The 12,014-nt window shown below is 33.7% G+C and overlaps 1 protein-coding gene across 1 annotated transcript in view; it reads right to left on the bottom strand.

Annotated features, from left to right (window-relative positions):
* Positions 1-483: 483 nt before the first annotated feature.
* Positions 484-12,014, bottom strand: part of LOC145268284 (cilia- and flagella-associated protein 337-like) — a 177,131-nt gene continuing 165,600 nt past the window's right edge. The window contains exon 26 of the mRNA XM_080123687.1: positions 484-664. Coding sequence (XP_079979813.1) covers positions 523-664 — 142 coding nt within the window. The 3' untranslated portion in view covers positions 484-522. The remainder of the gene's footprint in view (positions 665-12,014) is intronic.

Below are 12,014 nucleotides of genomic sequence, written 5' to 3'. Positions count from 1 at the left end.
TTTTATTTTGTAAGTTTATTTAATAATGAATAAATATCGAAAATTTCAGGAAAATATGATGATTATTTGATTTTTGCTAGATTTTTAAAACATGGGTATGTTTATGGCTTCAAAAACATCACCACACCACACTACATAGGAACATTGTTTTTAAGCGTCGATAACGTAAACACGATTTTAGTCTCGCATTTTCATTATTTTTGTATGCTGTAAAAAATTAAAAAAAATATTAGCAGTTTATTTGGAGATTCTTCTTTAAAATGGTAAAAAAAAGTTAGGATTATAATATTAAATTAAATTAGAGTTATATCGTGTTACATATAGGAAGGGTTAAAACTGTGGCACGCGTGAGAGGTACCTAAAGATAACACATTTCTTTATCAAGTTTTCTACCTCGACTAATTTCCGGTCACGCTTAAAAAAAATTTTTTTTTTATTAACTTATAAACCGCTGTCATAAATATAATTGTCACATAAAATGTATCTGGTCTGCTTTAATGGAGACTTTATTCATAGATATAGCTAGAAGTCTGTCCGAAAAAATCCTTCCTTCTTTCTCAAGAGGCATGCTGGTGTCGGCATGTCTGGGATGCTGTTCATTTCATGGTAGTTAAGAGTCTTATATATTTGTCCAAGCTCAGCCTTCTTTTTCCCATGTTTTAATCTTTAAAAGAGAAAAAAAAGAAGAACAAATAAACAATAATAAATGTTGGAGGTAAAAATAATAAAAATAAATATTGGAGGGAAAAAACAGCAGCAAATAAAATAATAGAGAAAAAACAAAAACAAGAAAATAAATAATGGAGGAAAACAAAAAAATAGAGAAAAAATAAAAATAAATAATGAAGGTAAAAACAATAAAAATAAATAATGGAGAGAAAAACAATAACAATAAATAATAAAGAAAAAAAATAATAAATAATGAAGAAAAACAGCAATAAAAATATATAATGAAAAAAATAATAAAAATAAATAATGAAGAAAAAACAATAAAAATAAATAATAGAAAAAACAAAAAATAAATAATAATTTAATAATTAATTATTCATTAATTTAATAATAAGGCAATAAAATAAATAATGAAGAAAAAAATAGTAAAAATAAATAATAAAAAACAATAATGGAGAAAAACAATAAAAATAAATAATAAAATAAAAAAAATAAAAATAAATAATGGAGAAAAAATAATAAAATAAATAATGAAAAAAACAATAAAAATAAATAATGAAGAAAAAACAATAAAAATAAATAATAGAAAAAAAATAAAAAATAAATAATAATTTAATAATTAATTATTCATTAATTTAATAATAAGACAATAAAATAAATATTGAAGAAAAAATAGTAAAAATAAATAATAAAAAACAATAATGGAGAAAAACAATAAAAATAAATAATAAAATAAAAAATAAAAATAAATAATGGAGAAAAAATAATAAAATAAATAATGAAAAAAGCAATAAAAATAAATAATGAAGAAAAAACAATAAAAATAAATAATAGAAAAAAAACAAAAAATAAATAATAATTTAATAATTAATTATTCATTAATTTAATAATAAGACAATAAAATAAATAATGAAGAAAAAAATAATAAAAATAAATAATAAAAAACAATAAGGGAGAAAAACAATAAAAATAAATAATAAAATAAAAAAAATAAAAATAAATAATGGAGAAAAAATAATAAAATAAATAATGAAAAAAAAACAATAAAAGTAAATAATTAAGAAAAAACAAAAAATAAATAATAAAAAAAATAAATATTAATAATAATTTAATAATTAATTATTCATTAATTTAATAATAAGACAATAAAATAAAAAATGAAGAAAAAAATAGTAAAAACAAATAATAAAAAAACAATAATGGAGAAAAAACAATAATAGTTCATATCAATGACTTTTTTAAATTGCTTATTTGCAAAAGAATAGGAGAAACACACCTCTGGAACTGTTTTCCATTTGCTTGCTTTTCAGCTGACTACAATATGGTCATCTTCAAGTCCAATGTAAACAAGTTCTTGATGAGGCGTTCCCCTTATGTAATCCAATTTACCAAATTTACACTACTAACGATTACTAAGATATTGTTCCTTTGACTACTGTACATACACTCATTAATCATTATCCTCGAGTGGCCTTTGGGCCTTGATAAGTGGTGACTCCTATGTAACAAAAAAAAATATTCCACAAATTCGACATAGGGCCTTCAAAAGTGTGGAGAGAACTGGAGGTGGAGTGGAGTTCTGTTGTCATCTTTTGTGTATCCTTTAGTCATAACTAAATGCATCTTTACCAATTCGTCCAAACATGGTTCCTCTCATTCTTTCATTTGCCTATGACTTTCACTTTAGCTGTCACCAAAATACCACATTTACTCTATAGACTACCTTCCTTAAAATATCTACAATGGTTTAAAAGCAGTTTTATTCACAAAAGATGCATATTATTTAGGTTATTCGGACTAGAGTTCTCGTCTGAAGTGTTATTCACACAACACTTTGGTTGGCGTAACCTCCAACCCTCTTACGGTGTATCTTGCTAAACTCGGGCATCTTTCTGACAAACTCGGGAATCTGTATAGAATTTAAAATGGAATCTTTTTATTTAATCCCTGGGGAGGAGGAGTAGCATGCTTTCATTCTGTCAGCCATGACTGGGTAGAAGTCTTAAGTAATTCACAATTGTATTTTTGGAGTGTTACCTGCACTGAGGATTGAACCTTCAACCTCCAGAAAAGTGTAACTTTTACAACTGAACTTTACCAAGTATGCAATCCACTCTGCCATGAGTCCCTATGAACAATTCTAGTATGAATTTTAGGATCCGTGAAGGGAATTTCAAAATCTAGCAGTTTGAGGAAAGAAATTATAGGCTTTTCAGCATCTATGGACTTCAATAATGAAGTAAGGGAGGGGATTTTGCTGCTGGAGGAGTTAGTTAGAGTATGTATTGTAAAGGGGCACAAGTGCAATAGGCTCATCAGAGTTACGTTTAAACCAGAACCAAACTCAAAGAAAACCAACCTGCCTCCTCCCTTGAGACTTGCATTTACGAATATCGCGGGCTTAGAACTAACTTAGATGATGTTGAGTCATTTCTCCTTGTAAACACCCCAGATATCTTAGCATTAAGTGAAACTAACCTTCACTCCTCCATTCCCTCTAACCAATTTAACATGCCTGGTTATCTCCCACTCTACCACTCTAAGGACTCGGACAGACATATGCATGGGCTTGGAGTCTATATTCGTAACACCCTCCCCTGACTAGAGAAATAAAACTAGAATCAGAGGACAAGGCCTTTATGTGCTTCAGACTAAATATGCAACATAATATTAACTACTTGTATTTTCTTTACTGCTCTCCCTCAATCCAAGACTGTACCCTAATAAACAAAGTCTCAGACAGTATAGATATAGCACTCTCCCTCGATACTAGCGCACAAATACATGTATTTGGTGACTTCAATGTCCACCACAGTAACTGGCTAGGATTCTCAAATCACACAAACGTAGCTGGTAGCACAACACATAGCTTCTCTATACCCCATTCCCTATCTCAGTTGGTTACATTTCCAACACGTTTCCCAGACCAGCAAGATCAACATGCCTCACTTCTAGATCTCCTTCTGACAACGATTCCCAATGACTGTACAACAAATGCCCACAGCCCACTCGGGAATGCTGATCACGCTGTGATAATGGTAGAAATCAGCCTAAATTCTCGCCCTAAAACTGAAGACCCACTACTCAAAACAACAAGGTATTACAAAAAGGCTGATTGGGAAGCCATCAGGGAACTCATCAGAGATGCCCCATGGCAAAATATCTTTACTCTTCCAGCGGAACAGTGTGCAAATGAGACCACTGAATGGTTCAAAACTGCAATTGAAGCACATGTTCCCGCACGGAAATTCTATAGCAAGCCCCACTCTCCCCAATGGTTTACTTCTGTTTCTGCAGCTGCCATTTGTCAAAGGCAGCATGCATTCCGCAGATTCAACCGACATAAGTCCAGCTCAAATAAACAGAAGTTTATAGAAGCTAGAAATAATTGTAAGAGAGTGATAGAGACAGCTAAGACAGATTACTCTGAAACCACCAGAAAACGCATCGAAGCACAGAAATTAGGAACCCGGGAGTTTGGGAAAATCTACAACAGCATAGTAAATAATGGACAGTCAACTATTCCCCCACTATCAAACAATCATGAGGTTGCTTGCACGGCAACTGTCAAGGCTAATCTGCTTGCCAGTCGGTTTGTCTCAAACTCCACACTGAACCCGGTACACCACTCCCTCCCTGATTTTCCTCTGTGAACAGACGCCACACTAGACGATTTGAAAATCACCCCTCCTCAGGTACATGCTATGATAAAAAACCTAGACACCTCAAAAGCATATGGACCAGATCTCATCCCGGCTGTGCTATTAAAATAATTCTCTGCCGAGGTTGCTCCAGTTCTCTCCAAACTTTACAATAAATGCCTTAACGAATTTTGCTTTCCCGACTGCTGGAAAACCGCTTCTGTGGTACCAGTCTTCAAGAATTCTAATGAAAGAACTGACCCACTAAATTATCGCCCCATTAGCCTCCTCCCGCTTTTCGCCAAAATATTTGAGTCCTTAGTTAATCAAGCCCTAGTCCAGCACCTAACAGCCGCTAAACTCCTGACTGACAAACAATATTGATACAGGTAAGCCCGTTCAACAGCAGATATCTTAACTGTAGTTTTTGAACGTATATACCGTTCATTGGACAAAACAGGGGAGGGTAGAGCGGTAGCCCTTGATATATCTAAAACTTTGGACAGGGTATGGCACGATGGTCTTCTAAGGAAAATTAGATCGTATGGAATCACTGGAAGAATTCATAATGTAATTAAATCCTTCTTAAGTAATAGAAAAATCAAAGTTGTCCTCGACAGTCGTACATCTAAGCAATATGACATAAATGCGGGAGTACCTCAGGGCTCTATCCTTGGACCTCTATTATTCCTGATATTCATAAATGACCTCCGTGATAAAATTGTTTCGGAGATGGGTATATTTGCTGATGACACCACTCTCTATAACAGATATAAGGGGAAAACAAATGAACACATATCCAAGGAAATGGCAGAAACACTAGAGGATGATCTCCAATCTGTAGTGGAATGGGGACAAAAATGGATGGTCACATTCAATGCTGCCAAGACTAAACTTGTTTCCTTCAATAATTACAAGAAACCTTCTCTACCACCAATAGCAATGGCCAAGAACACATTGCCCGAAAGTACTTCTTTTAAACTCCTCAGCCTAACGTTTACAGGGAATATGAATTGGAATAGATACATTGAGAGCATTGCCAAGGCTGCTGCAAGGAAGGTTGGCTCCCTCTACCGTGCTAGAAAACTACTTACACCTGACAGTATCCTGTACCTCTATAAGGCCACCATTCGCCCATGTATGGAGTACTGTTGTCACATCTGGGCTGGTGCATCTGCTGCTTGTCTCTCGCTCCTGGACAGGGTTCAAAAGAGAGTCGCCAACCTGATAGGTCCTGAACTGTCATCTAGGCTTCAACCTCTGTCCCATCGACGAGATGTTGCATCCCTCTGCCTGTTCTACAAATAGTTTAATGGTGAATGCTCTGACGAACTGCAAACACTTGTACCTCCTCGACGTAACTACATACCTCCGACAAACCCGACAAGCTACTAAGTCTCATCCCTTTACAGTAGAGATCCCTAGGTGCAAGAAAACCTTTTACTCCAATAGTTTCTTCCCCAGAACTGCAGGTTTTGGAACTCCCTTCCGGGATTCTGCTTTCCCAACTGTACTGATATGCAGAAGTTCAAGTGTAATGTGAGCAAACATCTTTCTGCTCATCTCCCTTTAAAATGACCCTGCTTATTAAGTCCCTGATAGTAGTCCCCTGCTTCAAAGTGGCACTGTGCCTTGTTTGGTGTGAAAATTGAATAAAAGAAAATTTTTAAAAAGAGCACATTCTGTAAAAGTGCTCGAAAAACAGGCACAGGGATGCAACATTGCAGCGATAGGACAGAGGTTTGAAGATTGATTGATAGTGCAGAACCTAATAGGTTGGAAACTCTTATTTGGACCCTGTTTAAGACTGAGTAGTGGTTGATGCACCAATCTGGATGTGGTAACAATACTCCATGCATGGGTGGCTTTGTAGAGATACAGCATACTCTCAGGTGTGAGTAATTTTCTAGCATTGTTAAGGGAGCTCACCTCCTTTTATCCTAGTTAAATATTTTTCACTTGTGGCAAGCATGTTATTTGCAAAATAAGGCTGATGTGTATTGCTATTGAATCATAAGAATTAGACATCAAAGTTATCAGACACTGGTCTTGGGTCCTCTTCCACCTTACAGGGATTGGAAAGAGAAGATGTTCATCTCAATGTACAGGGTTTTGTATTATTTGTTCAAGATCTGAAGGAGATTACTGTAAGAAGTAAATTTAAATCCCAGAGCAATTAATGGCGTCATTTGTTGTTCTTTTCTTATTGCTTCTATTATTTCAGCCACTAAGAGATTTCAGAAATTGTAAAGTGAATGTGACTAGCACTTCTAACCTCCCTTACCTCTACTCTTCATTGTTTAAAGTTATCAGACACTGGTCTTAGGTCCTCTCCCACCTTAGAGAGATTGGCAGGAAAAGATGATGTTCATCTCAATATGTTGGATAGCAGGGTATCAAATTATCGATGAACCATGTTTTGCTTAAACTGGACTGAAACGATGGCGCGGATATATCGACATGTTATTTTCAGGGGATAACAAATATTTGTACATGAGTGGGCTTCAAATGGCTAGAGGTGGCAATGTTCCATTGATGGAGAGTCAGACAAATGTTCTTTGGTGAAGAAGAAGAAGAAGAAGAGGAGGAGGAGGAGTGTCTATAATAGCAACAGTCTATATAATAGACAGTCTGTGAACATTTAAGAGTTCGATCAACATTTAATATGACAGTAAAAATCGGGACGAATACACAAACCTGTTTCTTCGAAAGATGACACCACACAAAGTTATACTTCATATAATATTTATTCACACACCGTGTCAACATTTCGGAGATTACAACGTTTTGACTTCACATTTTGGACCTTGACCTCACTGGCTTCCATGGTGTCTTCTCCCCGGTTTCTCATCTGACTTCTTTGACTGACTTTTTAACTACCAAATAACGTCCGTGTATATATTGAACTATTTCTTTGTGATTACGACATTTGCACTTCCACAAAGAATCCTATCAGCTGACATCTGTATCACATAACTAGGTATTATTATTGTTAACGCACATTCCTTTTTTCTGAAAACATATCTGTTTTTATTTATCTAAAATTCCTTTTTGTTATTGTTTATAGAATTTAGTCAAGTTAAATTTCTAAAACGTCATTTAACCATATTTGTCGTTGAATTGTATTTTTCTCTTTAAAACAAATCTAATTCAATCTATATGATAATAATCTTTTTGTTCAGGTAATTTGGTGATATCCCTGGAATGCTAATATACAACAAATGTACTTGCAGCAAATTACTGTAAGAAGTAAATCCAAATCCCAGAGCAATTAATGGAGTCATTTGTTGTTCTTTTTTTATTGTTTCTATTACTTCAGCCACTAAGAAAAGAAAGAAAAAAAAATCAACATCTCTGCAGTTGCTACTATTACTATAAACATATTGTTTTTATAGAAAGTAGAAATGATTCATTATTTATTTATTTATTTATTTATTTATTTATTTTTTATTTTTTGGTGTAGAAAAATCAAATTTTTGATGATCAAACCCCGGGCCATAGATGTTCCCTTCTTCTTAGTGGTCCTTCTTCTATTGGTTAAATTTGTTTCACTTGCAGCAAACCTGTTAATTGCATACATTGCAACTATGCAACACGTTAAACATGAAACATTACACATATTTACAATTGTTACTTGATAAGGGCTGTCCCCTTTTCATGTAAGTATAAAAATAGAGAGATTTAGTTAAAATGAAAATGAAATAGCAATAGACAAATTCGAACCTCGTAATTTAGTTTTAGAAATAGATTACGTGTGAGAATTTAAAAATGTAAAACAAACTTGTTTAGAATATAGATAAAATATTCAAGAAAAGAATGTGAGCTGTCAAGTTGTTATGAAATTTTAAATTGAAAGAATGCAGCTTATAAGATAATGTTTTTAACATATTGGAAAAATAGGTTACTGAGAAATAGAAAAGTTTTGGACACGTATGTCCAGAACATGTGAAAGAAGGCACATGTTTTAACATGTGTATGACGTCACGGAAAATAGAAAGTTCTAGGGATAGAGAAAAACTTTAGTTAGAGTTAGACAGTCAGTGAGAAAACTCAGAGGGAGGCATTCCTCTAGGGAGCGAGACGTCACGTTGAAACTAAAATGTGAGACTTTGAATTCTTGGTGATGGAAACGGCCGGTCGTGACGAAATAAACCATCATGTGTTTTGTAAAGCTCGTCTTGTCTTATGATTCTTACGAAAAGGTAAAGTGAAATTGTATTATATATTTGTGTTATAAAATGTCTTTACATACACGTCTCAACATCATCATGTCTACACAATGTCTGAACAGTGAACACTATTCCCTTCACTCAAAGAGTTTCTTCTTCAACACAATTAAGGAATGAACATTTAAAATATAAGAATCATAACATGAAAAATATCTCTAAGTCTCTTTCTACAACTTATCTATCTCTCTGAGTCTTTCAACATCCCTCTTAATAAAAATGAAACAAGACAAACTCTCTAAGACTCTCTTTTAATGAAACGTGTTATCAGCTTATATAAATAATTTAAAATATATAAAAATAAAAATACATTAAATAAATCGACTAAACCAAACAATGTGTTATATAAATATTAAAGCTGTTCTATTACTGAACCCAAATAATAGCGCATAAATATTTAATTTAATGGATTTACTTTCATGTAATAAGCAAATGAGGTGACTTCTTAATAGAATATTTCCTTTGAATTAAGAGAGTATATAAAATAATATTTACGTGACCTTTAGAAACGTTTGTTTTCGATTTGAAAATTTGTGAAAAAAGGCTACATTTTGTATATATTAATCAAATTGTGGATAAACAAAGAAATAGACAATAATACGATTTTCTAACAATATATACATTGGCGGCCATAATACATGGAACAGATACATAGTATTGCTGAGAGAAACGGCTTCAAACTAAATGATGTATGTTGACAATCTTCTGTCTAATAAGACAATGGCGTTCTGCATCTAGTCTGGTGCACTGTAGAGTCTGCTGTAGCTATAGAGTCGAAGCTGGAGTTGCCTCTTTGGATGCAAACCTGAGCAGGTTATAAGGAGACTTAGGTTTGCTCATTTACAAGCATCTCCCTCTTAGCGTAGCAGACAAAGTCCAACCAAATGGCAAGTCAGTACTTGTCCTTGAATTGCATTTTTCTCTTTAAAACTACCAACTAACGTCCATGTATATATTGAACTATTTCTTTGTGATTACGCCATTTGCACTTTCACAAAGAATCCTATCAGCTGACATCTGTATCACATATCTAGGTATTATTATTGTTTACACACATTCCTTTTTCTGAAAACATATCTGTTTTTATTTATCTAAAATTCCTTCTTGTTATTGTTTATAGAATCTAGTCAAGTTAAATTCCTAAAACGTCACTTTATCATATCTTTCCTTGACTTGCATTTTTCTCTTTAAAACAAATCGAATTCAATCTGGACGATAATAATAATCTTCTTGCTCAGATAATTTGGTGATACCCCGGGAATGCTAATATGCAGTGCTTCACCATCTGCCTATCAGAACTCAAAACTGGATTTTTTGTCGGGGTTTACTCACCTAGTTTTTGGCTTTTACCAAGGCATCCACAAGGCAGTGGAACTATTTGCTCATAGCTGGTAAAAATTTGAAAATATTTCCAATTTTGACGAAAATAACAGAGATCCTCATCGTAGTTATGGTTGTATGAAAATGGAAGTGAAATCATTAACTGATTCTTTTAAAGAAGAGTCAGACAAAAGAAATTCTTAAACATTGAAAAACTAAGTACAATATATATATATTCTGTCTTTTTTACCCCTAAACATGTGTTGTTCAAATTGCAATGGCAACAACTGTATTCTTTATTATTTAATTGGAATTCATTATTGAGATGAGTATTATTTATTAATTTATTTATTGCAGACTATTATCCTCATCTTTCTTAGTTGCTGTTTCACGACGTTTTGTCCAACTATTCGCATCAAGGTTACCACCTGATGAAGGCCAGAGGAATAGTTGGCTAAAACGCCGTGAAACAACAACTAAGAAAGATGAGGATAATAGTCCGCAACAAATAAAATTAATATAAATAATACTCATCTCAATAATGAATTCCAAGTAAATAATATATAGATGTGTTTGATACCTAGAAAAAGCAAAATAACCAAATATCAATGCTGCTTCAGAAAAAAAAAAGTGAGTACAAATGACCATTTAATTAGATTGGAAATCTTTATCAAAGAAGCTTACATAAAATGTTGCTGTCTTTTTTTGGCATAGAAAAAGCATATGACACCACGTGGAAACATAGGATCCAAAAATTTTTACACAAACTCAGATTAAAAGGCAGACTACTAATGTTTATTTAAAAGAATCATTAGATGTAAAAATAGGGTCAACCTTATCAGAACAAAGAAATCAAATTTAAGGACTCCCACAAGGAATCATACTTTCAGTCCGCAATAAATAAATTAACTGTATTCTTTGTTTAGTACTTATTTCTGAAGCTCTTTCTTTGTGTTTCGTAACTCCTTTTAATGTTCTACCTTGATGAATCATTCAATTAGAAATAAATCTACATTATTGAAATCAATGGTTTCTCCTTTATTATCTTTCCCTTATTTCCAATTTGTGTTATTCCAATTTGTGTTATTCACAATAAAGCCACACACAAAATGGTGGCCGTGTGAGTGAGAATGTGATTCACTAAAATTTATAAAGTTAAGAAGATAAAATATTCTTAACTTTTCAAGTAAGACATAAGAGCAGGTGTAATGAAGAGCAAGCCGACTGAGGTTAAACATGCTTTCTAGTGCAGGTGGAATCAAGGGGTCAAACGAAATCAAACTGGTTGACTCGAGCTGAAAACTGGAACAATCTTGACAATGATGAGCGTTGAGTGCATAATGACGTGTCAGTGACGTAGGGACCCATATCCCTTCTTTATCCCTAAAATATATAGAAACGTACATGGGACATTTTTAGTCAGTCAGTTAGAGTTACTCTTCAGTTCGTGTTTAGAGTCGACAGTTTGAGTCTGACAGACACAGTCGCCAGAAGATGATGACTACTCATAGAAGTGAGGGGTAGCGATGTATGGCAGATGAATCGATAGAGAAATTTCCACCCTCCTAAGGATAGGCAAAGAACAGGGATGCGACATTCGACCGTGAAACGAATAAAGTACCAATTCTCCAGAGACATAAAACTTGCATTGTTGTTATGCATGAGAGAGCTATTGTTCCAGGAGCTGATGTCGGGACACAAACTACTCAAGGACACAGAAAGGAATGTGAAGAAGATAATAAAAGGTATGTTCTGCTTTTCTTTTATAAACCACCCAAAAGGGCTGATGTGCCATAACATGAACATTTGATGCAAAATAAGCTGACACCCTTCCCCACCCCACAACAAAACACAGGTGGCATCCACCCAATAAGCTTGAAGTTTGCATATGCTGGAGAAGAACTGCAATATAACGATTTGCTGTACTCTGCCTAATGCATGACTTTTCCATTTGTCTCCCTTTTTGTCCATGAGATTCATAGAATTCTCTTTAAAAACTATCTCTGCTGCTTCCAAACGATCTTCAGCCACCTTCGTTACTGTCCAACATTCACAACCGTAAAGGAGAATTGACCATATGTACGTCTTCAATGGATTTTGCCATTGTGATTCTTTTCTTGATTTCCACATCACTCTTACCATCAGATGTAATAGCACA

Source organism: Euprymna scolopes, chromosome 43, assembly GCF_053919585.1.
Source record: "Euprymna scolopes isolate OS-2025 chromosome 43, ASM5391958v1, whole genome shotgun sequence".
Taxonomy (NCBI): domain Eukaryota; kingdom Metazoa; phylum Mollusca; class Cephalopoda; order Sepiida; family Sepiolidae; genus Euprymna; species Euprymna scolopes.
Note: the sequence above shows the minus strand (reverse complement) of the source record. Positions and strands in the feature narration are given on the sequence as shown.